Below are 24,689 nucleotides of genomic sequence, written 5' to 3'. Positions count from 1 at the left end.
TTAAGTCTTTTTTTTTTCTCCAACCAAAAGTGCTTTGCCCTGGTTAGGGGGTACTTGGCTGAAAAAATATTTCACAGGGGAAACATCACTGAAAAAATGTTGAGAACCACTCCCTTAGAACATGAAAATGAGGCATGTGAAGGATTAAATTATGATTCAAGGAATAAAAAAACCTCCCTTTCCGAGCATGTAGGACAGGGGTGTCAAACTCAAATACACAGTGGGCAAAAATTTTAAACTTGGACAAAGTCGCGGGCCAATTGACCTATATAATTTCAAACGAAACGGAACAAACAAAGCTTGATATCACTCAAAATCGAATATCAAATAAAACAAACAAACACATCAATGGCATTCATTTCTTAAATAAAATTCAAATAAAAATCGTATGTCCCTTTATTTTATATGCGGCCTTCTTTAAATTTAAATTTAACAGTAATATTTTTCCACAGGCTAAAAATAAATGTAAGAATAAAATAACAATAATAAACCAAACTAGAAAATTTCTAAAGAAATTTTGATTGTGTGCTTGCCTCTGGACCGTCATCCTCGTGGCTCAAATGAACAGTTAAACAGGGACTCTGTCCTGAGTTCACAGACACCTCATACAAGTCTCTAGGACAAACGGTTCATTGGTTATGAAAGGGGGCGTGGCTAATCAAAAGGGCGGGAATTTATGAAATATTGTTATGTAGAAATGGTCAGTGATGAACCATCATCATGCATAACAAGTTTGAGGCAGATTGGACAATGTATGGTCAAGTTATAAGGTCTCAAAAATGCCATGTCTGTGACAGTTAGAGTTAACTGTTTTCAGTTAAAATGTCTGTGTTGGAGGAGGGGGGGGGGGGAGTGGGGGGCTGGGGGAGGCTTTGGTAGCTAAGCAACCCGGTGGCCAGGTGGGGTCGACCAATCAGAGCAGAGCAATCAACGGAATGTTCCGGAAGAGTGGCCAGAGGTGGAAAAACTGAAATTCCTGGCCTCGAACAGAAAGCATTTTTGACAAAACCATAATACCTATCATTGATCCGACTTCACTTTGAGCGTCCTGAGTTCTTCCTGAACATCTACATATGTTTTTTTTTAAGAAAGATGAAAAAATAGCTTTGTTAGAGCGATTTAAAAAAACTGTTAAATTTTTTTGGGGAGAAATCTTCCTGCATTTTTAATATGGGAGCCAATGAGGCAGTTGATGTGTTTTGTTTGTGCATCTGTGCGTCCTGCGCCCAAACTATAACTCTGACAGCTTTACCAGAGGATTGTGAGTGAGAGGACAAATTTTCCTACGTTTCTATGTGTAAATTATTTCTGTAGAGTGAAATTTGCGGCCTGGAGCGCAGTTTTCAAATTTATTTTTTGACAAATCGTTCTCTCCCTCTACACTCTGTTTGATTACATCACCACTCTAGACTCTCCATAGGGTTACATTGGGGGGGATTTTTTGACGTGTTTTTGCCCAATAATTTGAAAACCGTTTGTCGAAACCCTTATAAAAGTCATAGCACACTTGTCATGGGCAAGCCGGTCGATTTGATACCTTTTTTGTGTATGTGCGACCAAAACTCTGGGAGGAGTAGTCGACCGATAAATGACACGGAAGAAACGGAAGAATAAAAACTAGAAAATTTCTAAAGAAATTTTGATTGTGTGCTTGCCTCTGGACCATCATTCTCGTGGCTCAAATCAACAGTCAAACAGGGACTCTGTCCTGAGTTCACAGACACCTCATACAAGTCTGTAGGACAAACGGTTCACAAGTTAGTAAAAGGGGGCGTGGTCCCTCAAAGGGGGCGTGGCTTGAATCAGCAGTTAAACAGGGACTCTGTCCTGAGTTCACAGACACCTCATACAAGTATCTAGGAGAAACGGTTATGAAAGGGGGCGTGGCTAATCAAAAAGGGCGGGAATTTATGAAACATTGTTATGTATAAGTGGTCAGTGATGTACCATCATCATGCTTGGCAAGTTTGAGGAAGATTGGACAATGTATGGTCAAGTTATAAGGTCTCATGTTTTATGAAGAAACACCATGTCTGTTTACTTAGAGTAAACTGACAGTTATCAGTTAGAATGTCTGTGTTGGAGGAGGGGGGGGGGGGGGGAGGCTTTGGTAGCTAAGCAACCACGTGGCCAGGTGGAGTCGACCAATAAGAGCAGAGCAATCAACTGAAATTAACTGCTGTTGGACACAGTTCCACAGACAGAGGTGGACAAACTGAAAATTCTGGCCTCGAACAAAAAGCATTTTTGGCAAAACCATAATACCTATCATTGATCCGACTTCACTTTGAGCGTCCTGAGTTCTTCCTCAATGTCTACATATTTTTTTTTTTAAGAAAAATGAAAAAAAAGCTTTGTTAGAGCGAATTAAAAAAACTCTTACAACTCCTTTTTTGAGATATCATCGTGCGTTTTTAATATGGGAGCCAATGAGGCAGTTTGTGCGTGTTGGTGTTGCATTTCTGCGTCTTACGCCCAAACTATAACTCTGACAGCTTTACCAGAGGATTGTGAGTGAGAGGACAAATTTTCCTACGTTTCTATGTATAAATTATTTCTGTAGAGTGAAATTTGCGGCCTGGAGCGCAGTTTTCAAATTTATTTTTTGACAATTGCTTCTCTCCCTCTACACTCTGTTTGATGACATCACCACTCTAGACTCTCCATAGGGTTACATTGGGGGGATTTTTTGACGTGTTTTTGCCCAATAATTTGAAAACCGTTTGTCGGAACCCTTATAAAAGTCATAGCACACTGGTCATGGGCGAGCCGGTCGATTTGATACCTTTTTTGTGTATGTGCGACCAAAACTCTGGGAGGAGTAGTCGACAGAAAAACAACACGGAAGAAACGGAAGAATAACTAGAAAATTCCTAAAGAAATTTTGATTGTGTGCTTGCCTCTGGACCGTGACTCTCGTGGCTTATCAAAAGGGGCACGGATTAAACAGGGACTTTCTGCTGAGTACACTCACACCTCATACAAGTCTCTAGGACAAACGGTTCACTAGTTAGTAAAATGGGCGTGGCTTATCAAAAGGGGCGGGGTTATCAATCACCAGTTAAACAGGGACTCTATGCTGAGTAATCTGACATCTTATACAAGTTTCTAGGACAAACGGTTCATTAGTTAGTAAAAGGGGGCGTGGCTAATAAAAAAGGGCGGGAATTTATGAATTATTGTTATGTAGAACTGAAAAGTGATGAACCATCATCATGCATGACAAGTTTGAGGCAGATTGGACAATGTATGGTCAAGTTATAAGGTCTGGTGTTTTATGAAGAAAGCCATGTCTGTTTACTTAGAGTAAACTGACAGTTATCAGTTAGAATGTCTGTGTTGGAGGAGGGGGGGGGCTTTGGTAGCTAAGCAACCACGTGGCCAGGTGGAGTCGACCAATCAGAGCAGAGCAATCAACTGAAATTAACTGACGATGGAGACAGTTCCGCAGACAGAGGTGGACAAACTTGAAATTCTGGCCTCGAACAGAAAGCATTTTCGGCAAAACCATAGTACCTATCATTGATCCGACTTCACTTTGAGCGTCCTGAGTTCTTCCTGAACATCTACATATGTTTTTGTTTTAAGAAAAATGAAAAAATAGCTTTGTTAGAGCGATTTTAAAAAACTGTTAAATTTTTTTTTTGAGAAATCTTCCTTCATTTTTAACATGGGAGCCGATGCGGCAGTTGGTGCATTTTGTTTGAGCATCTGTGCGTCCTGCGCCCAAACTATAACTCTGACAGCTTTACCAGAGCATTGTGAGTGAGAGGACAAATTTTCCTACGTTTCTATGTATAAATTATTTCTGTAGAGTGAAATTTGCGGCCTGGAGCGCAGTTTTCAAATTTATTTTTTGACAATTCTTTCTCTCCCTCTACACTCTGTTTGATGACTTCCCCACTCTAGAGTCTCCATAGGGTTACATTGGGGGGATTTTTTGACGTGTTTTTGCCCAATAATTTGAAAACCGTTTGTCGAAACCCTTATAAAAGTCATAGCACACTTGTCATGGGCGAGCCGGTCGATTTGATACCATTTTTGTGTATGTGCGACCAAAACTCTGGGAGGAGTAGTCGACCGAAAAATGACACGGAAGAAACGGAAGAAAAACTAGAAAATTTCTAAAGAAATTTTGATTGTGTGCTTGCCTCTGGACCATCATTCTCGTGGCTCAAATCAACAGTCAAACAGTGACTCTGTCCTGAGTTCACAGATACCTCATACAAGTCTGTACGACAAACGGTTCACAAGTTAGTAAAAGGGGGCGTGGTCACTCAAAGGGGGCGTGGCTTGAATCAGCAGTTAAACAGGGACTCTGTCCTGAGTTCACAGACACCTCATACAAGTCTCTAGGACAAACGGTTCATTAGTTATGAAAGGGGGCGTGGCTAATCAAAAGGGGCGGAGTTATCAATCACCAGTTAAACAGGGACTTCATGCCGAGTAATCTGACACTTTATACAAGTTTCTAGGACAAACGGTTCATTAGTTATGAAAGGGGGCGTGGCTAATCAAAAAGGGCGGGAATTTATGAAACATTATTATGTATAAGTGGTCAGTGATGAACCATCATCATGCTTGGCAAGTTTGAGGAAGATTGGACAATGTATGGTCAAGTTATTAGGTCTGTTCACTTAGAGTCAACTGACAGTTATCAGTTAGAATGTCTGTGTTGGAGGAGGGAGGGGGGAGGGGGGAGGCTTTGGTAGCTAAGCAACCAGGTGGCCAGGTGGAGTCGACCAATAAGAGCAGAGCAATCAACTGAAATTAACTGAAATTAACAGACAGAGGTCGACAAACTGAAAATTCTGGCCTTGAACAGAAAGCATTTTTGGCAAAACCATAATAGCTATCATTGATCCGACTTCACTTTGAGCGTCCTGAGTTCTTCCTGAACGTCTACATATATTTTTTTTAAAGAAAGATGAAAAAATAGCTTTGTTAGAGCGATTTTAAAAAACTGTTTAATTTTTTTTTTGAGAAATCTTCCTTCATTTTTAATATGGGAGCCGATGCGGCAGTTGGTGCATTTTGTTTGAGCATCTGTGCGTCCTGCGCCCAAACTATAACTCTGACAGCTTTACCAGAGGATTGTGAGTGAGAGGACAAATTTTCCTACGTTTCTATGTATAAATTATTTCTGTAGAGTGAAATTTGCGGCCTGGAGCGCAGTTTTCAAATTTATTTTTTGACAATTCTTTCTCTCCCTCTACACTCTGTTTGATGACTTCCCCACTCTAGACTCTCCATAGGGTTACATTGGGGGGATTTTTTGACGTGTTTTTGCCCAATAATTTGAAAACCGTATGTCGAAACCCTTAGAAAAGTCATAGCACACTTGTCATGGGCGAGCCGGTCGATTTGATACCTTTTTTGTGTATGTGCGGCCAAAACTCTGGGAGGAGTAGTCGACCGAAAAATGACACGGAAGAAACGGAAGATTAAAAATAACTAGAAAATTTCTAAAGAAATTTTGATTGTGTGCTTGCCTCTGGACCATCATTCTCGTGGCTCAAATCAACAGTCAAACAGTGACTCTGTCCTGAGTTCACAGATACCTCATACAAGTCTGTAGGACAAACGGTTCACAAGTTAGTAAAAGGGGGCGTGGTCACTCAAAGGGGGCGTGGCTTGAATCAGCAGTTAAACAGGGACTCTGTCCTAAGTTCACAGACACCTCAGACAAGTCTCTAGGACAAACGGTTCATTAGTTATGAAAGGGGGCGTGGCTAATCAAAAAGGGCGGGAATTTATGAAACATTATTATGTATAAGTGGTCAGTGATGAACCATCATCATGCTTGGCAAGTTTGAGGAAGATTGGACAATGTATGGTCAAGTTATTAGGTCTGTTCACTTAGAGTAAACTGACAGTTATCAGTTAAAATGTCTGTGTTGGAGGAGGGAGGGGGGAGGCTTTGGTAGCTAAGCAACCAGGTGGCCAGGTGGAGTCGACCAATAAGAGCAGAGCAATCAACTGAAATTAACTGACAGTTCCATCACAGTGAGCAGACAGAGGTCGACAAACTGAAAATTCTGGCCTCGAACAGAAAGCATTTTTGGCAAAACCATAATAGCTATCATTGATCCGACTTCACTTTGAGCGTCCTGAGTTCTTCCTGAACGTCTACATATATTTTTTTTAAAGAAAGATGAAAAAATAGCTTTGTTAGAGCGATTTTAAAAAACTGTAAAAAAAATTTGGGGGAGAAATCTTCCTGCATTTTTAATATGGGAGCCAATGAGGCAGTTGATGTGTTTTGTTTGTGCATCTGTGCGTCCTGCGCCCAAACTATAACTCTGACAGCTTTACCAGAGGATTGTGAGTGAGAGGACAAATTTTCCTCCGTTTCTATGTATAAATTATTTCTGTAGAATGAAATTTGCGGCCTGGAGCGCAGTTTTCAAATGTATTTTTTGACAATTCGTTCTCTCCCTCTACACTCTGTTTGATGGCATCACCACTCTAGACTCTCCATAGGGTTACATTGGGGGGATTTTTTGACGTGTTTTTGCCCAATAATTTGAAAACCGTTTGTCGAAACCCTTATAAAAGTCATAGCACACTTGTCATGGGCGAGCCGGTCGGTTTGATACCTTTTTTGTGTATGTGCGACCAAAACTCTGGGAGGAGTAGTCGACCGAAAAAACACCACGGAAGAAACGGAAGAAAAAGAAAAATAAAAATAAGCCCGGTGAATAGTAGTTAGTGTGCTTTTGCAAGCAAGCACACAAAATAAAAATAGTCCCGGTGAAGAGTAGTTAGTGTGCTTTTGCAAGCAAGCACACAAAATAATAATAAAAATAGTCCCGGTGAATAGTAGTTAGTGTGCTTTTGCAAGCAAGCACACAAAATAAAAATAGACACGGTGAATAGTAGTTAGTGTGCTTTTGCAAAAGTGTGCTTTTGCACAAAATGACTAATAATAATATCCTTCAATGAATGTGCAGCCATTCAAGCCTTGGACTAGCAAGAAAAAGTGCATAAAGACACTTTAATTGTTGCTCAGTTTGCTACACACTGATCTACTGTGTTCAAGCCAAAACACCAGCAGAGCATTCTGGGGTTTGTAGTATTATATTTTGGTATTTCCTCGCGGGCCAAATATAATTATACTGCGGGCCAAATTTGGCCCACGGGCCAGAGTTTGACACCTCTGATGTAGGAGAACCCATGGTGGCCCTCGATATCAGATTAGTGAATGATGAAGTCTCGACTGGATTACTGTTTTGAAAAATGATGTGACTAGTGAAAAAACTAGAGACTTGAGGGGGCATTCAGGAGAATGTGCCCAGCCAGGTCATTTTTCCCATTATTCCAACAGCACATGAATGCACCACTCTATGCCCTGTCACACAGTGTTAATGAAAGTGAAAATTTATTTGTTTATCTACCCCGTGGTTCGGATCCGCTCCAAAATTTCTCGTGCTCCACCTTTCCACAAAGATTAATGTAAATTGGGCCACAACATTTTTAACTAATCTTGCTGACAAAGAGACAAACTGTACCCAAGAAATATTCGGTAACACTTTATAACCAACTAAGTTATGTTTAATAACCATTTACTACATATTTAATCTTTAAACGTTTTCAATCAATTTCTTAAATGTATATGAATCTTTTCTAAATCATTCACATACTTAATATGGTGTTAAAAATGTTATAATGAGTGCAACTAAAACTATTAATAAACTGATAATTATAATTTAATTGTTTGTTAATGGTAAAGTAACTATAAACTCACATTAATATACCATCTATTTGCCATTTATAAATGATTTAGTTAGTTAAACATTAATAAATTATGAATTTACCATTCTAAATGGCTTATATACTGTTTATAAATGATGATTAAACATTAATAAACTATCTGTTTACCATTTATAAATTATGGTTATTGTAAAGTGTTCTCTCGGACGTTTTTTTTCCCTCCTCTAGAGGAATTTTTGCTTATACAATGCCACAGGCAACAAAATGAGACGCACCATTACCTTGAATAAAACTACAGATTCCTTGTTTGAACATTTATGGAAACATTTGAGATGATGTAAGTACACAACTCAACAAAATGTACAACATAATTCTAGTCATTTTTTGACATTTTGGTTACATATTATACATTAATATGATTGACCTTCTCCTCCTCATTTCTAAATGTATTATTCAATTTGTTTTTATGTGCTTGTCTTAATAGTTCAGTCATTTTCAGTGCAAGTTTATTCTTCACGTGTTGCTCATTATAAAACACTCTGGATAACATCATCATTCCAATGGCTGAAATTTAAATGAGTCACCTGATTATGCTGAGACGTCTTCCTCCCATTAAGGCACAAAAATAGATCCAGATTAGAAAGAAAACACATCAGAGCATGACAGAAATAGAAGAGAAAAGCCAGAAAAGGAGGCAGTGTGGGCAGAGCTTTTTACCAAAATAGACTGAAGAAGAAGACTATAAATAGAACAGTGTGTCATTAACATAAAAACGGATGTTTTTAGTCTTTAGAGGCATTAAAATCTCTCTGTGTGCTGTCTCATGCTGCATTTCCTGCTAAATCCTTCCCTCTCTGGTCTGTTTGCCTCTTGGATGTTGTCATTTCTCTGTCCTTTTTCTTCCTCCTCTTCAAAATGCAATTTCAAACGATCTCTGATTTCGCTTAACTGAGGTATCATCTTACACCAACCAGTTACAACATCGCACCATTACTGTTATAAACGCCTCCTCTGTTTAATCTCTCCTCTGCTGCGATGGGTTTTTGATAACAGCCTCCCAACCTCAAACACTTTTTTTTCTCCTCTCTCTGCCCAGGGTACAGAGAGGGGTTTCTATGGAAACGAGGACGAGACAACGGTCAGTTTCTCAGCCGAAAGTTCATCCTGTCGGAGAGGGAGGGGGCTCTGAAATACTTCAACAAACAGGATGTAAGCTAAGATGCTTGATTTTTTCCAGTACACTCATGTGTCCCTCACTGTCCTGCTACTGGAAATAATTTCTTTGGACGTATTATACTTTCATTCTTGTGGAACTGTTGGTGTAATGATGGTGATGGTTCAATTACCTTTTTAACCTTTTATTTGTCTTTTTTTTTATCTCTAACTCTGTTTTGGATTGAGCTTTTAAAGAAACTAAATTACCAAAAAAAGACACAAAATGACCAAAAAAGACACAAAATGACCAAAAAAGGAAACAAAATACTTTCATTCTTGTGGAACTGTTGGTATAATGATGGTGATGGTTCAATTACCTTTTTACCCTTTTATTTGTCTTATTTTTTTTTTTATCTCTAACTCTGTTTTGGATTGAGCTTTTAAAGAAACTAAATGACCAAAAAAAGACACAAAATGACCAAAAAAGACACAAAATGACCAAAAAAGACACAAAATGACCAAAAAAAGACACAAAATGACCAAAAAAAGGAAACAAAATACTTTCATTCTTGTGGAACTGTTGGTATAATGATGGTGATGGTTCAATTACCTTTTTACCCTTTTATTTGTCTTTTTTTTAATCTCTAACTCTGTTTTGGATTGAGCTTTTAAAGAAACTAAATTACCAAAAAACGACACAAAATGACCAAAAAAAAGACACAAAATGACCAAAAAAAGACACAAAATGACCAAAAAAGGAAACAAAATACTTTCATTCTTGTGGAACTGTTGGTATAATGATGGTGATGGTTCAATTACCTTTTTACCCTTTTATTTGTCTTTTTTTTTTTTTTATCTCTAACTCTGTTTTGGATTGAGCTTTTAAAGAAACTAAATGACCAAAAAAAGAAACTAAATGACCAAAAAAAGACACAAAATGACCAAAAAAGACACAAAATGACCAGAAAAGACACAAAATGACCAAAAAAGACACAAAATTACCAAAAAAAGCGAACAAAATACTTTCATTCTTGTGGAACTGTTGGTATAATGATGGTGATGGTTCAATTACCTTTTTACCCTTTTATTTGTCTTTTTTTTATCTCTAACTCTGTTTTGGATTGAGCTTTTAAAGAAACTAAATTACCAAAAAAAGACACAAAAGGACCAGAAAAGACACAAAATGACCAAAAAAGACACAAAATGACCAAAAAAAAGACACAAAATGACCAAAAAAGACACAAAATGACCAAAAAAAAGACACAAAATGACCAAAAAAGACACAAAATGACCAAAAAAGACACAAAATGACCAAAAAAAGACACAAAATGACCAAAAAAAGGAAACAAAATACTTTCATTCTTGTGGAACTGTTGGTATAATGATGGTGATGGTTTAAATACCTTTTTAGCCTTTTATTTGTCTTTTTTTAATCTCTAACTCTGTTTTGGATTGAGCTTTTAAAGAGCCTAAATTACCAAAAAAAGACACAAAATGACCATAAAAGACACAAAATGACCAAAAAAGACACAAAATGACCAAAAAAAGACACAAAATGACCAAAAAAGGAAACAAAATACTTTCATTCTTGTGGAACTGTTGGTATAATGATGGTGATGGTTCAATTACCTTTTTACCCTTTTATTTGTCTTTTTTTTTTTTTATCTCTAACTCTGTTTTGGATTGAGCTTTTAAAGAAACTAAATGACCAAAAAAAGAAACTAAATGACCAAAAAAAGACACAAAATGACCAAAAAAAGACACAAAATGACCAGAAAAGACACAAAATGACCAAAAAAGACACAAAATTACCAAAAAAAGGAAACAAAATACTTTCATTCTTGTGGAACTGTTGGTATAATGATGGTGATGGTTCAATTACCTTTTTAGCCTTTTATTTGTCTTTTTTTTAATCTCTAACTCTGTTTTGGATTGAGCTTTTAAAGAAACTAAATTACCAAAAAACGACACAAAATGACCAAAAAAAAGACACAAAATGACCAAAAAAAGACACAAAATGACCAAAAAAGGAAACAAAATACTTTCATTCTTGTGGAACTGTTGGTATAATGATGGTGATGGTTCAATAACCTTTTTACCCTTTTATTTGTCTTTTTTTTTTTTATCTCTAACTCTGTTTTGGATTGAGCTTTTAAAGAAACTAAATGACCAAAAAAAGAAACTAAATGACCAAAAAAAGACACAAAATTACCAAAAAACGACACAAAATGACCAAAAAAAAGACACAAAATGACCAAAAAAAGACACAAAATGACCAAAAAAGGAAACAAAATACTTTCATTCTTGTGGAACTGTTGGTATAATGATGGTGATGGTTCAATTACCTTTTTACCCTTTTATTTGTCTTTTTTTTTTTTTTATCTCTAACTCTGTTTTGGATTGAGCTTTTAAAGAAACTAAATGACCAAAAAAAGAAACTAAATGACCAAAAAAAGACACAAAATGACCAAAAAAGACACAAAATGACCAGAAAAGACACAAAATGACCAAAAAAGACACAAAATTACCAAAAAAAGGAAACAAAATACTTTCATTCTTGTGGAACTGTTGGTATAATGATGGTGATGGTTCAATTACCTTTTTACCCTTTTATTTGTCTTTTTTTTATCTCTAACTCTGTTTTGGATTGAGCTTTTAAAGAAACTAAATTACCAAAAAAAGACACAAAAGGACCAGAAAAGACACAAAATGACCAAAAAAGACACAAAATGACCAAAAAAAAGACACAAAATGACCAAAAAAGACACAAAATGACCAAAAAAAAGACACAAAATGACCAAAAAAGACACAAAATGACCAAAAAAGACACAAAATGACCAAAAAAAGACACAAAATGACCAAAAAAAGGAAACAAAATACTTTCATTCTTGTGGAACTGTTGGTATAATGATGGTGATGGTTTAAATACCTTTTTAGCCTTTTATTTGTCTTTTTTTAATCTCTAACTCTGTTTTGGATTGAGCTTTTAAAGAGCCTAAATTACCAAAAAAAGACACAAAATGACCATAAAAGACACAAAATGACCAAAAAAGACACAAAATGACCAAAAAAAGACACAAAATTACCAAAAAAAGGAAACAAAATACTTTCATTCTTGTGGAACTGTTGGTATAATGATGGTGATGGTTCAATTACCTTTTTAGCCTTTTATTTGTCTTTTTTTTAATCTCTAACTCTGTTTTGGATTGAGCTTTTAAAGAAACTAAATTACCAAAAAACGACACAAAATGACCAAAAAAAAGACACAAAATGACCAAAAAAAGACACAAAATGACCAAAAAAGGAAACAAAATACTTTCATTCTTGTGGAACTGTTGGTATAATGATGGTGATGGTTCAATTACCTTTTTACCCTTTTATTTGTCTTTTTTTTTTTTTTATCTCTAACTCTGTTTTGGATTGAGCTTTTAAAGAAACTAAATGACCAAAAAAAGAAACTAAATGACCAAAAAAAGACACAAAATGACCAAAAAAGACACAAAATGACCAGAAAAGACACAAAATGACCAAAAAAGACACAAAATTACCAAAAAAAGGAAACAAAATACTTTCATTCTTGTGGAACTGTTGGTATAATGATGGTGATGGTTCAATTACCTTTTTACCCTTTTATTTGTCTTTTTTTTTATCTCTAACTCTGTTTTGGATTGAGCTTTTAAAGAAACTAAATTACCAAAAAAAGACACAAAAGGACCAGAAAAGACACAAAATGACCAAAAAAGACACAAAATGACCAAAAAAAAGACACAAAATGACCAAAAAAGACACAAAATGACCAAAAAAGACACAAAATGACCAAAAAAAGACACAAAATGACCAAAAAAAGGAAACAAAATACTTTCATTCTTGTGGAACTGTTGGTATAATGATGGTGATGGTTTAAATACCTTTTTAGCCTTTTATTTGTCTTTTTTTAATCTCTAACTCTGTTTTGGATTGAGCTTTTAAAGAGCCTAAATTACCAAAAAAAGACACAAAATGACCATAAAAGACACAAAATGACCAAAAAAGACACAAAATGACCAAAAAAGACACAAAATGACCAAAAAAAGACACAAAATGACCAAAAAAAGGAAACAAAATACTTTCATTCTTGTGGAACTGTTGGTATAATGATGGTGATGGTTTAAATACCTTTTTAGCCTTTTATTTGTCTTTTTTTAATCTCTAACTCTGTTTTGGATTGAGCTTTTAAAGAGCCTAAATTACCAAAAAAAGACACAAAATGACCATAAAAGACACAAAATGACCAAAAAAGACACAAAATGACCAAAAAAAAGACACAAAATGACCAAAAAAGGAAACAAAATACTTTCATTCTTGTGGAACTGTTGGTATAATGATGGTGATGGTTCAATTACCTTTTTACCCTTTTATTTTTATTTTTTTCAATCTCTAACTCTGTTTTGGATTGAGCTTTTAAAGAAACTAAATTACCAAAAAAAGACACAAAATGACCAGAAAAGACACAAAATGACCAAAAAAAGACACAAAATGACCAAAAAAAGGAAACAAAATACTTTCATTCTTGTGGAACTGTTGGTATAATGATGGTGATGGTTCAATTACCTTTTTACCCTTTTATTTGTCTTTTTTTTTTTTATCTCTAACTCTGTTTTGGATTGAGCTTTTAAAGAAACTAAATGACCAAAAAAAGACACAAAATGACCAGAAAAGACACAAAATGACCAAAAAAAGACACAAAAGGACAAAAAAAAGACACAAAATGACCAAAAAAGACACAAAATGACCAAAAAAAGGAAACAAAATACTTTCATTCTTGTGGAACTGTTGGTATAATGATGGTGATGGTTCAATTACCTTTTTACCCTTTTATTTGTCTTTTTTTTTATTATCTCTAACTCTGTTTTGGATTGAGCTTTTAAAGAAACTAAATTACCAAAAAAAGACACAAAATGACCAGAAAAGACACAAAATGACCAAAAAAGGAAACAAAATACTTTCATTCTTGTGGAACTGTTGGTATAATGATGGTGATGGTTCAATTACCTTTTTACCCTTTTATTTGTCTTTTTTTTTTTTTATCTCTAACTCTGTTTTGGATTGAGCTTTTAAAGAAACTAAATGACCAAAAAAAGAAACTAAATGACCAAAAAAAGACACAAAATGACCAAAAAAGACACAAAATGACCAGAAAAGACACAAAATGACCAAAAAAGACACAAAATTACCAAAAAAAGGAAACAAAATACTTTCATTCTTGTGGAACTGTTGGTATAATGATGGTGATGGTTCAATTACCTTTTTACCCTTTTATTTGTCTTTTTTTTTATCTCTAACTCTGTTTTGGATTGAGCTTTTAAAGAAACTAAATTACCAAAAAAAGACACAAAAGGACCAGAAAAGACACAAAATGACCAAAAAAGACACAAAATGACCCAAAAAAAGACACAAAATGACCAAAAAAGACACAAAATGACCAAAAAAAAGACACAAAATGACCAAAAAAGACACAAAATGACCAAAAAAGACACAAAATGACCAAAAAAAGACACAAAATGACCAAAAAAAGGAAACAAAATACTTTCATTCTTGTGGAACTGTTGGTATAATGATGGTGATGGTTTAAATACCTTTTTAGCCTTTTATTTGTCTTTTTTTAATCTCTAACTCTGTTTTGGATTGAGCTTTTAAAGAGCCTAAATTACCAAAAAAAGACACAAAATGACCATAAAAGACACAAAATGACCAAAAAAGACACAAAATGACTAAAAAAAGACACAAAATGACCAAAAAAAGGAAACAAAATACTTTCATTCTTGTGGAACTGTTGGTATAATGATGGTGATGGTTTAAATACCTTTTTAGCCTTTTATTTGTCTTTTTTTAATCTCTAACTCTGTTTTGGATTGAGCTTTTAAAGAGCCTAAATTACCAAAAAAAGACACAAAATGACCATAAAAGACACAAAATGACCAAAAAAGACACAAAATGACCAAAAAAAAGACACAAAATGACCAAAAAAGGAAACAAAATACTTTCATTCTTGTGGAACTGTTGGTATAATGATGGTGATGGTTCAATTACCTTTTTACCCTTTTATTTTTATTTTTTTCAATCTCTAACTCTGTTTTGGATTGAGCTTTTAAAGAAACTAAATTACCAAAAAAAGACACAAAATGACCAGAAAAGACACAAAATGACCAAAAAAAGACACAAAATGACCAAAAAAGGAAACAAAATACTTTCATTCTTGTGGAACTGTTGGTATAATGATGGTGATGGTTCAATTGGTTCAGCTTTGCTTTTTATGAACTGTAAGTGTGTTAGAAACACTCCTTGGTGTTCAGTCCCGGCTAGGCAAGAATCCTTGGCTGTATTTTTTATTTTTTTACCCTTTTATTTGTCTTTTTTTTTTTTTATCTCTAACTCTGTTTACTCTCTAACTGAGTTTTTATTACTATTTTATTCTATTTTATTTTATTGTTTTTAGTATTTTATTGTTTTCATTGTTTTTATTTATACCTATTTGTGTGTGATTTATTCTATTTTAATAACTGTACAGCACTTTGTTCAACTGAGGTTGTTTTTAAATGTGCTCTATAAATAAACTTTGACTTGACAAATCATGATGAATATGAGATTTTTACCAAGTCCTGTTTGTGCTTCATGTCTCTCTCCACCAAGGCCAGGGATCCCAAAGCAGTGATGAAAATTGAGACCCTGAATGCAACCTTCCAGCCAGCCAAGATTGGCAACCCCTGCGGCCTGCAGATCACCTACCTGAAAGACAACAGCACAAGGAACATCTTTGTCTATCACAGTGATGCTAAGGTACACTGTCGAGCCTTATTGTTCTTATATCTATTAGTCGTACTCATTCTGAATGCTCTCCGTCTCTAGTTTTTGGTCGTAAGGTTTCATGAGATTGTGATTATCCTTGAGGTCACAACAGGTTACTTTATACCAGTAGTTCTCAACCTTTTTGAGTTTTGTTGTCTGTGACCCCCGCTCACTGAACAGAATCTCACACGCACAGTTCAGATCACCCAAAAAAGAAACAAAATGACCAAAAAAAGACACAAAATTACCCAAAAAAGACACAAAATGACCAAAAAAGACACAAAATGACAAAAAAAGACACAAAATTACCCAAAAAAGACACAAAATGACCAGAAAAGACACAAAATGACCAAAAAAAGAAACAAAATGACACAAAAAAAGACACAAAATGACTAAAAAAAGACACAAAATGACCAAAAAAAGACACAAAATGACCAAAAAAGACACAAAAATACCCAAAAAAGAAACTAAATGACCAAAAAAAGACACAAAATGACCAGAAAAGACACAAAATGACCAAAAAAAGACACAAAATGACTAAAAAAAGACACAAAATGACCAAAAAAAGACACAAAATTACCCAAAAAAGAAACTAAATGACCAAAAAATTACCAGAAAAGACACAAAATGACCAAAAAAGACACAAAATGACCAAAAAAAGACACAAAATGACCAAAAAAAGGAAATAAAATGACCAAAAAAGACACAAATTGACCACAAAATGATATAAAAAAAGACACAAAATGACCTAAAAAGACACAAAATGACCAAAAAAGACATTAAGTGACCAAAAAGACTAAAACACTTTAACACAGTGGAGACAGAGCTGACTTCCAAAATGATTTGGCGACCCCCAGAAATCATCTCGCGACCTCAATTGGGGTCCCGACCCCAAGGTTGAGAATAGCTGCTTTATACAACGAGGTCAAGATTAGAAACATCCCTTCACTATGAATTGCTACTATGGGGACTTACATCATCAATCATGAATAAAATTGGGCTCACTGAAAATTCCACATTCAAAAAACAGCATGGTTCTGCCTCAGACTGTCTGGGATTAGCATAAAGTGAGCATGTCTGTGAGGGGGGGGGGGGGGGCTCATGGGTACACATAGAACCCATTTTTATTCACATATCTTAAGGGAAAAAGTCAAGGAACCCCTTTGAAAATGGACTTGTCAGTTATTACTTTACTAAAATGTAACATGCATTTGTAGCATTATTTAGCCCCTATTTACAACACAATAATAATTAGGGCTGCAACTAACGATTATTTTCATTATGGATTAATCTGTCGATTGTTTAAACGATTAATCGATTAGTTGTTTGGTCAATAAAATGTTGAAAAATATCAATCAGTGTTTTCCAAACCAGAAGATGACGTCCTCACATCTCTTGTTTTGTCCACAAACCAAAGAGATATTCAGTTTATTGTCATAAAAGAACAAAGAAACCAGAAATATTGATGAGTTCAGAGCCTAGATGCCAAATGTCAATGCTGTACATATTAACATATTAATCCTTTCCATATTAGTTGACTGACTGATGCATCTTTTATTATTAGTTTTATCCATGTATTTTCAGCAAAGCAGCAGTTCTAAGTATTTAATGTTGTTTGTCATTTCAACACTAAACCTTTTGGAAATGATTTGTAAAGGCTATCGCAACACCTAATTTGATAGGTCCCCTAATTTCCATTTAATTTTCTAGGATGTGTCCTAGATGTAATATAGTGCAAATAATAGGGAATAAAGAGACTGTGAGCCAATACACTCAGTAGCCTCTCAGTTTTTTTTAGCTTTGTGGAAAGAACAAGGAATCAATATGATAGTTGTGAGTTCTTGTACATCCTACATAGTGAGGACCGGAAGAAGTTTTTAACCAACAGAGTGAGGACATTTTTGCGAAGTGAGGACATTTTGACACAAAATGACTAAAAAAAGAAACAAAATGACCCAAAAAAAGACACAAAATGACCCAAAAAAAGAAACAAAATGACCAAAAAAGACACAAAATGACCCAAAAAAAGAAACAAAAGGACCCAAAAAAAGACAGGGAATAAAGAGATTGTGAGCCAATACACTCAGCAGCCTCTCAGTTTTTTTTTTAGTTTTGTGGAAAGAACAAGGAATCAATATGATAGTTGTGAGTTCTTGTACATCCTACATAGTGGGGACCGGAAGAAGTTTTTAACCAACAGAGTGAGGACATTTTTGCGAAGTGAGGACATTTTGGCCGGCCCTCACTTTTTCAAAGGTCTGTTTGAGGCAAAGAGTTGTTTTTTAAGGTTAATGTTACATTCAGGGTGAGGATAATGTTTTTAGGTGTGACGGTTCGGGTTGGTTAGTGTAAGAGGGTCCTCACAAAGATAGAATGACAAAGATGTGTGTGTGTGTGTTTGTGTATGCCCTCTGTCTCTCCATAGAGAGCGAGAGAGTTAATGAAAAAGCAGAAGATTAGAGAGCAGACAGACAAATATTAATAACCAGTGAGGAGTGAGTGGAGCCAGGTGCGCCCTCTGCTGGCCGAGTGGTGTAACTGCACGCTGTGACAGAAAGAGTTCACTGGGTTCATTTAGTGTCATTGTCACTCTTCTTCTGTGGTGGAGTTATCGACAGCACTGCAGCATCCGCACTGCACTGATGTCTTTGACTACACCTTGCTGATGCCTTCACTAGCATCCGAGAAAAAAAACAACCTACATTCCTCAGTCTGAGTCCACACTGTGAATAGATACTGAGTGGATTCCTGTGGGACATGTTGCCACTGAGGGTGTTTATCTTCTTTAACAGGAGATGGTCGACTGGTTCAATGCTATCAGAGCGGCCAGGTTCCACTACCTACAGGTGGCCTTCCCTGGAGCAAGTGATGAGGAGGTGAGGAATTCATCATAAAGAATGGAACATGATGACAATTCTTTTTTTGCGATCAATTATTTTTATTTTCAAAAGAGAAGGGCATGAAACAAGTCAAATACAGTAATACAACAAGTAGTATTCACTTCCCTTTACCCACCCACCCCTCCCAGGTTAGCGACATCCCCCCTCCCTCGATATCCCAAAAAGATCTTCTACATTAGATACAGCATACATCACATAGTACATAAGTCATATCAATGTCCTATATGCCAAAGTAAGTGTATGAAAATAAACAAAAAATGATATATATTTCAAGTAAAGATGTCTTTCTCAACTCAGTAAATCTTTAACCATTGCCACTGCAGAGGTCCAGGTTTGGATTGTTTTCTGACTAGCTCCATGCATTTTTGCCACAGACAACTCCATATAGAGTATGCTCACACAATTGACAATTTTGACATTTTTATTCTAGGATATGTCTTCTTTAAGACTAGTGTAAAAAATATCCAAAATACACATTTAGGATTTTATTTTTAAAAACATCATAAATGTGTTCTATGTGGTCCACTTGGTCTGTGGTATGTCCCCCATCATGTTCCTTTAAGGATTACTGGGTCTGGGTACTTATGGGTTAATATAACATACATGTTTTATTTCATGTGATTCAGTTTTGTCTTTTCTCCTCCAGCTGGTTCCTAAACTGACCCGGAACTTCATGAAGGAAGGTTTTATGGAGAAAACTGGTCCAAAGGTTTGTACTATTATATGTTCCCTAACTTCATAAAAAGTCTGTAGAAGTCTTATGAAGAGTCACACCGACCCTTTTGTTTCTTCACAGCACACAGAGGGCTTCAAGAAGAGGTGGTTTACTATGGATGACAGGAGGCTCATGTATTTCAAAGACCCTCTGGTAAGAAGAGTCCTGCTCCTCCATTATCTTTCCATTTGTTCTAACCAAGGTTATTATAGTTAAAGAAAACCAACGAAATAACGAAAACTAGAATTTAAAAAACATTTTCATTAACTGAATGAGAGTTTAAAAAAAAACGATAATTAACTGAAACTGTATTCTGTGGTTACAAAACTAACTAAAACTAACTGAAATTATAGTGAAAATGTCCTTCGTTTTCGTCTTTGTCAACTTTTTTCATACATGATCCAGTGTTTCTATTTCTCCACCGCTCCATTCCTGCTTTGTGGGCTTTTGGGAGAAGCGCGAGTGAAATTACCGTAATGACACCATGTTGGCTGTAAAGAGCAACTTCTCAGCTTTTAGAAAACATTGGAATTTTTCTGAAAGCATAAACCGTTTAGTTATTATGGTAATCCGAATTGTGCTTTGTCAAAAGTGTCACCAGCGCAACACTCTGTAAACTTTGGATGTTGTTCTTTCACTGTGTGCAAGTCAAAGTCTTCAATTCAACCATGAGATTACAAATCACTTTTTTTTTACGGCGCAGAATACATGTAGGGGAAACACTGCATAATCCTTTTTGGTTGATATGAAATGTGTTTATTTAGCTCCAACTAAACAGCTGCTGGTTAGTGAACATGCAGGAACACATGGTGAATATGTTTACTGAGACTGGGATATTTACACTGGAACCAACATTCAAAACACCCAGAACTGTAAGAGTTAATAACCTTATTGGGGCTGAGATGGATAAACCAAAGGAAATAAAGGCAAAATTTATTATGACCTCTTGAATCTCGCACCCAACACATAGCCCATTACAAAATAACTAAAACTAACACTAAAACTAATAAAAACTAAAACTAAGCATTTAAGAAAAACTAAAAACTAAACTAAAACTAACTGAATTTGAAAACAAAAATTCACAACGAAATTAAAACTAAAACTAATGAAAAATCCAAAACTATGATAACCTTGGTTCTGACTGACTTCCTGTCTGTCCACCTGTCTCCCAGGACGCCTACGCCCGTGGCGAGGTGTTCATCGGCAGTAAGGAGAACAGCTACACCGTTCTGTCCGGCTTGCCCTCTTCTACACAGGGATACCACTGGAACCATGGCATCACCATCGTCACACCAGACAGGAAGTTCCTGTTTGCCTGTGAGACCGAGGCCGAGCAACGGGATTGGATATCTGCCTTTCAGAGGGTCATCAATCGACCAATGAGGCCACAGGAATACGCAGGTGAGGAACACTCCAAACATTTGAAGACTGAAAGGATTTATTTGCAGAATGGGAATAGTTTTTACCGCTTTATTTGTCGTGTTTTTGTTTAAAGGTACTCTGCTGGCACTGTTTTTAAGAGTGGGTCTCCAATTAGTTATTATACAGTATATAGTGCTGTTTCCACTACCAGGCAATACCCGGAATGAGGCGGGTCTCACTCGCCGAAAAATTTGAAGACGAGCAGTCCAGAGCGGACTTTTGTCAGGACTTTTTTTTTGTCCCTGTGGAAGAGCAGGGTCTTTTTTCTCTTAGTGATAGATCACTAAGAGGGATGTGATGTAGTACTCCACACGACGACAACACGCGCCATTTGTAAAAGCCGTGTTCCTAACTTAGCAACTTTGTTGCTAAATTTTGCGACTTTTCAGACCCCCTTAGCAACTATTTTTCAAGAAAGCGACTGGAGACAAATCCAGCGACTCCTTCTTACTCTTCTTAATGAGCCGCTAACGAGCCGGAGGCCGGCTTGTTAAGAAGAGCCGCCGTTAGCGGCAGTTAGCTACAGTTAGCTCTGTAGCAGTACAGTGTGTATGTGCTGCTGCTACAGGAGGTGTTCACTTAGCGATCTCTGTTTGTTTACAACAAGCACCAGACACTCTGTGCACAGTTAGTGATGCCGTTAATTCACAATCATTATGTTTATGATCAGCAGAGACTCTGTGCATAATTAGCCATGCTGCTTTCAGCTGCTGACGCTGTGCACAGTTAGCGACGGCGAAAACCAAACGTCACCTCCTAAATCACTCTGGGGGCTAACTTGTAGTGGAGACACGTAGAGTGAGTGACTTTAGAGAGGCCGTGGCCTGAGACTTTCCCGGTGGTCACTTTTCCCCCTAGTGGAAACACGACTAATATCTCTGTATGTGTTCTCTCCAGGTCCTCTGGCTTCCTCCCACAGTCCAAAAAAATGCGGCTATGGTTTAATTGGTGATTCTAAATTGACCGTAGGTGTGACTGATGGTCTGGCAATACTGGCACAGAAAAATAAATGTGTTACAGCCTCAGTGAGAAAGCAGTGAAAGAAGAAGTCGGGGCATGTTGCCGTCGGGGTGTGTGCGTTACAGGGGCCAGTCTATACCACCCCTATGAATTTCATTGCCTTAAGTGTTATAGTGTGGCCATGGTACCAAATATGAAATTAGACTGCCACCACAGTGCCACCTAGGGGCCGATCAATAAAACCTTAAAGGGTTATCCTCAGGAGGGCATTGACAATAATTGTACCAAGTTTTGTATAATAATGCACAAACTATCCCTTTAATCCTCATACAGTGTCTGAAGGAGGACTCTTAACTGACATGTATAAGTTAGAAGAGGCAGCTAGCAATGGTGGAAAGTAACTATGTACATTTACTCAAGTACTGGACTTAAAGAACAATTTTGAGGTACTTTTATGTACATTTTATGTAACTTTATACTTCTACTCTACTACATTTTGAGGCAGATATGGTACTTTTTAAATACATTTAATACAAAATTGATTTGAGAATGTTTATTCACTGAAAACTAAATATAAAAGCTGAAAGAAGACGACAACATTGTAGTTACTGCACAATAGTGTTTATCATCACTTTAAGGAGCTTTTACAGCAAAATCAGAGTGCAGTAACTACATTTTTGGAGTCAAAGGTCAAATAAATCGTCATGATTTTTGAGCATAAAAATGACATCAACAGTACATGTAGAAATAAGTGTCAGATCACTTACCTACCTATAACCCATTTGGCTAGCCAGTTAAAAAACTTGAACATGGGGAAATCTATGATCATTTCCTTAGTCTTTGAGGTGTTCAGTAGGAGATAGTTCTTGTGACTCCAGTCACTGAAGTAAAAGTCTGTTAGCAGAGGATGGTTTGGATCCATCGACCTCTGGGTTATGGGCCCAGCACGCTTCCGCTGCGCCACTCTGCTGTCAATCACAGATGGGACTCGAACCCACAATCCCTGGCTTAGGAGGCCAGTGCCTTATCCATTAGGCCACTGGGGCTTGACATACCAGCAGATCACCATTTCTGTACACATACAGACAGTTTGACTATAAAGCAACGACAAAGAAAGCACAATGTGTGGTTTCAAATAACATAACAATGGCCCCTGATGCCACTTTGCCCCGAGCACTGGTCCCTACAGCTATTGCTGTATGGGACCAGTGCTCGGTGCGATTGCCCCGAGGCCCTAATAACTTATCTATAAAACATCAAAATTAAAGTAAAGAAAAATTCTTGATCTTTATCCCAATCTTTTATAATTGTTCATTTTTTGCCAACCATCTGATTGTGGCTTTCTTTTATGTTCATTTTTATTCTTTCTGTGTCTTTGCAGTGGAGGCCCATTTTAAACACAAGCCTTGAAGACTGCAGGAAGCCACAACTCAGCAGGACCGGCCCAGTCTCATTCAGATCAGAGACAATCCCAATGTGTGACCAGGACCATGGCGGGAGGCGGTGGGTGGGGGGTGGGGCTTTGGGTACGCGAGGGGGGGGGGGGTTTGGGATGAGAAACCATAATGAAGAAAAGAGACGGAGCGACTGGAGCCTATCTATGTGTAGAAAACTTGAACTCTAATGGGACTGAAGGCCCCTCATGGGGTGAAACGTTGATGAGCAGAGGCCAAAGGGTAGATGATGTCATCACTATTGCGCCTACCAACCTGTGCTATACATTACCATCCCACCTTCCCTCAGCCATGTGGACCCTTCCCCTGCAACAACCTCCCCTCTCTCAGATTTCGTCTTGTGAATGTTTCATCCTTCCTGTAATCTAATGTAATTATGTAATCTAGAGTCATTTCACTGGTTGCTTAACAAAGACAATGCATTGTTAATTTATTGAATGTACAGTTTTGATGACAGTGGCTTACCGTGTGTGTGGAATCGTGATGTTTTCATTGAGGACGCTGTGAGGTTGAACCTCTGGCACTGAGACCCTGTTGATCCAGAACCTACAAAGTGCTGTTAACAACAAATATGCATAAAAACACAGAAACTCTCAGTGATCACCGTAGCTGTTAACGTAGCTGGAGGTGGCTGCCCTGCATCCAGACATGCCTTTCACATGTCTGGATGCAGACGTGTCTTTTACAACCTCAATCTGACAGCTGTTCTCTTTATTTATTTGTACTGTTGGACATACTTAGTCATCGTAGACAGTTATTGCTGCTTTAAAGGATTGTAATGTGACAGGATTGTAATTTATATAACACTTCTACTCTACAACTGTTTTATTTACGTTTTGCATCTTGTTTTAAAGACACATTGTTGTGTTGACCCTTAAACCACAGTGATAGTTTGTTTCATTATAAAAATCTTAACATGAATACAGATGAACCTGAAATCGAGTGGCAGTGTTTGATTTGTCCCAGTCTTTTTGGTTCCCTTGATCAATTCCCAATGTAAGTTAAAAATGTATAACACTACTACTTCTACTGTTATTCGGAGTGAAGCTGAATGTTTTAATCAAATCAATCAAATCAAATCAAAATGACTTTATTTATCCCCGAGGGTAAATTCAGTTAGTCTGGTAGAATCTCTGTCAATAAAGTTATATATAACGTTATATAGATAGAAAAGAGGAAGTTTAGTGGTTTGGTCTCATAACTTTGACCCTTTCACTGTATTTTCACTTAATGACAGTTTATTTGAACGTTTTGTTCAGTAAAAATGTCTTGTTCAGCGTTTGGTTGGACTAACAGACACTCCAAGGAGTCGCTGCTCAGTTTTCTGAGGTCAGTAACAAACATTTAGTTTTTGTTTTTTGCTAGCCAAAACTAACATCCCAGTTAATGCTCCAGTTAATGCTAACATGAATTAGCAGCAGCTTCTCTCAGTCAGGTTGAGGTGTAGAGAGGCTGTAGTCAGTGATCAGATCCCTCTCCTCCTCCACAGTCCAGATATGGTCTGCTCCCCGTATCGGAAACAAGATGGCGACGCAAAATGGCGAC

General features: G+C 36.7%; 1 protein-coding gene and 1 non-coding gene across 2 annotated transcripts in view; one reads left to right on the top strand and one right to left on the bottom strand.

Moving 5' to 3' along the window:
• The window catches only part of LOC131959555 (arf-GAP with dual PH domain-containing protein 1), a 64,262-nt gene extending 41,071 nt beyond the window's left edge, over nucleotides 1-23,191 (top strand). The window contains exons 5-11 of the mRNA XM_059324763.1: nucleotides 8,810-8,922; nucleotides 15,538-15,684; nucleotides 18,486-18,569; nucleotides 19,240-19,302; nucleotides 19,390-19,461; nucleotides 20,481-20,709; nucleotides 23,072-23,191. Of these exons, the coding sequence (XP_059180746.1) occupies nucleotides 8,810-8,922; nucleotides 15,538-15,684; nucleotides 18,486-18,569; nucleotides 19,240-19,302; nucleotides 19,390-19,461; nucleotides 20,481-20,709; nucleotides 23,072-23,100 (737 nt within the window). The 3' untranslated portion in view covers nucleotides 23,101-23,191. The remainder of the gene's footprint in view (nucleotides 1-8,809; nucleotides 8,923-15,537; nucleotides 15,685-18,485; nucleotides 18,570-19,239; nucleotides 19,303-19,389; nucleotides 19,462-20,480; nucleotides 20,710-23,071) is intronic.
• Nucleotides 22,664-22,736, bottom strand: trnar-ccu (transfer RNA arginine (anticodon CCU)). The gene has a single exon. It is a non-coding gene; the product is annotated as a tRNA-Arg (tRNA).
• Nucleotides 23,192-24,689: the final 1,498 nt, after the last annotated feature.

The sequence above is a fragment of the Centropristis striata genome, chromosome 21, assembly GCF_030273125.1.
Source record: "Centropristis striata isolate RG_2023a ecotype Rhode Island chromosome 21, C.striata_1.0, whole genome shotgun sequence".
Taxonomy (NCBI): Eukaryota; Metazoa; Chordata; class Actinopteri; order Perciformes; family Serranidae; genus Centropristis; species Centropristis striata.
Note: the sequence above shows the minus strand (reverse complement) of the source record. Positions and strands in the feature narration are given on the sequence as shown.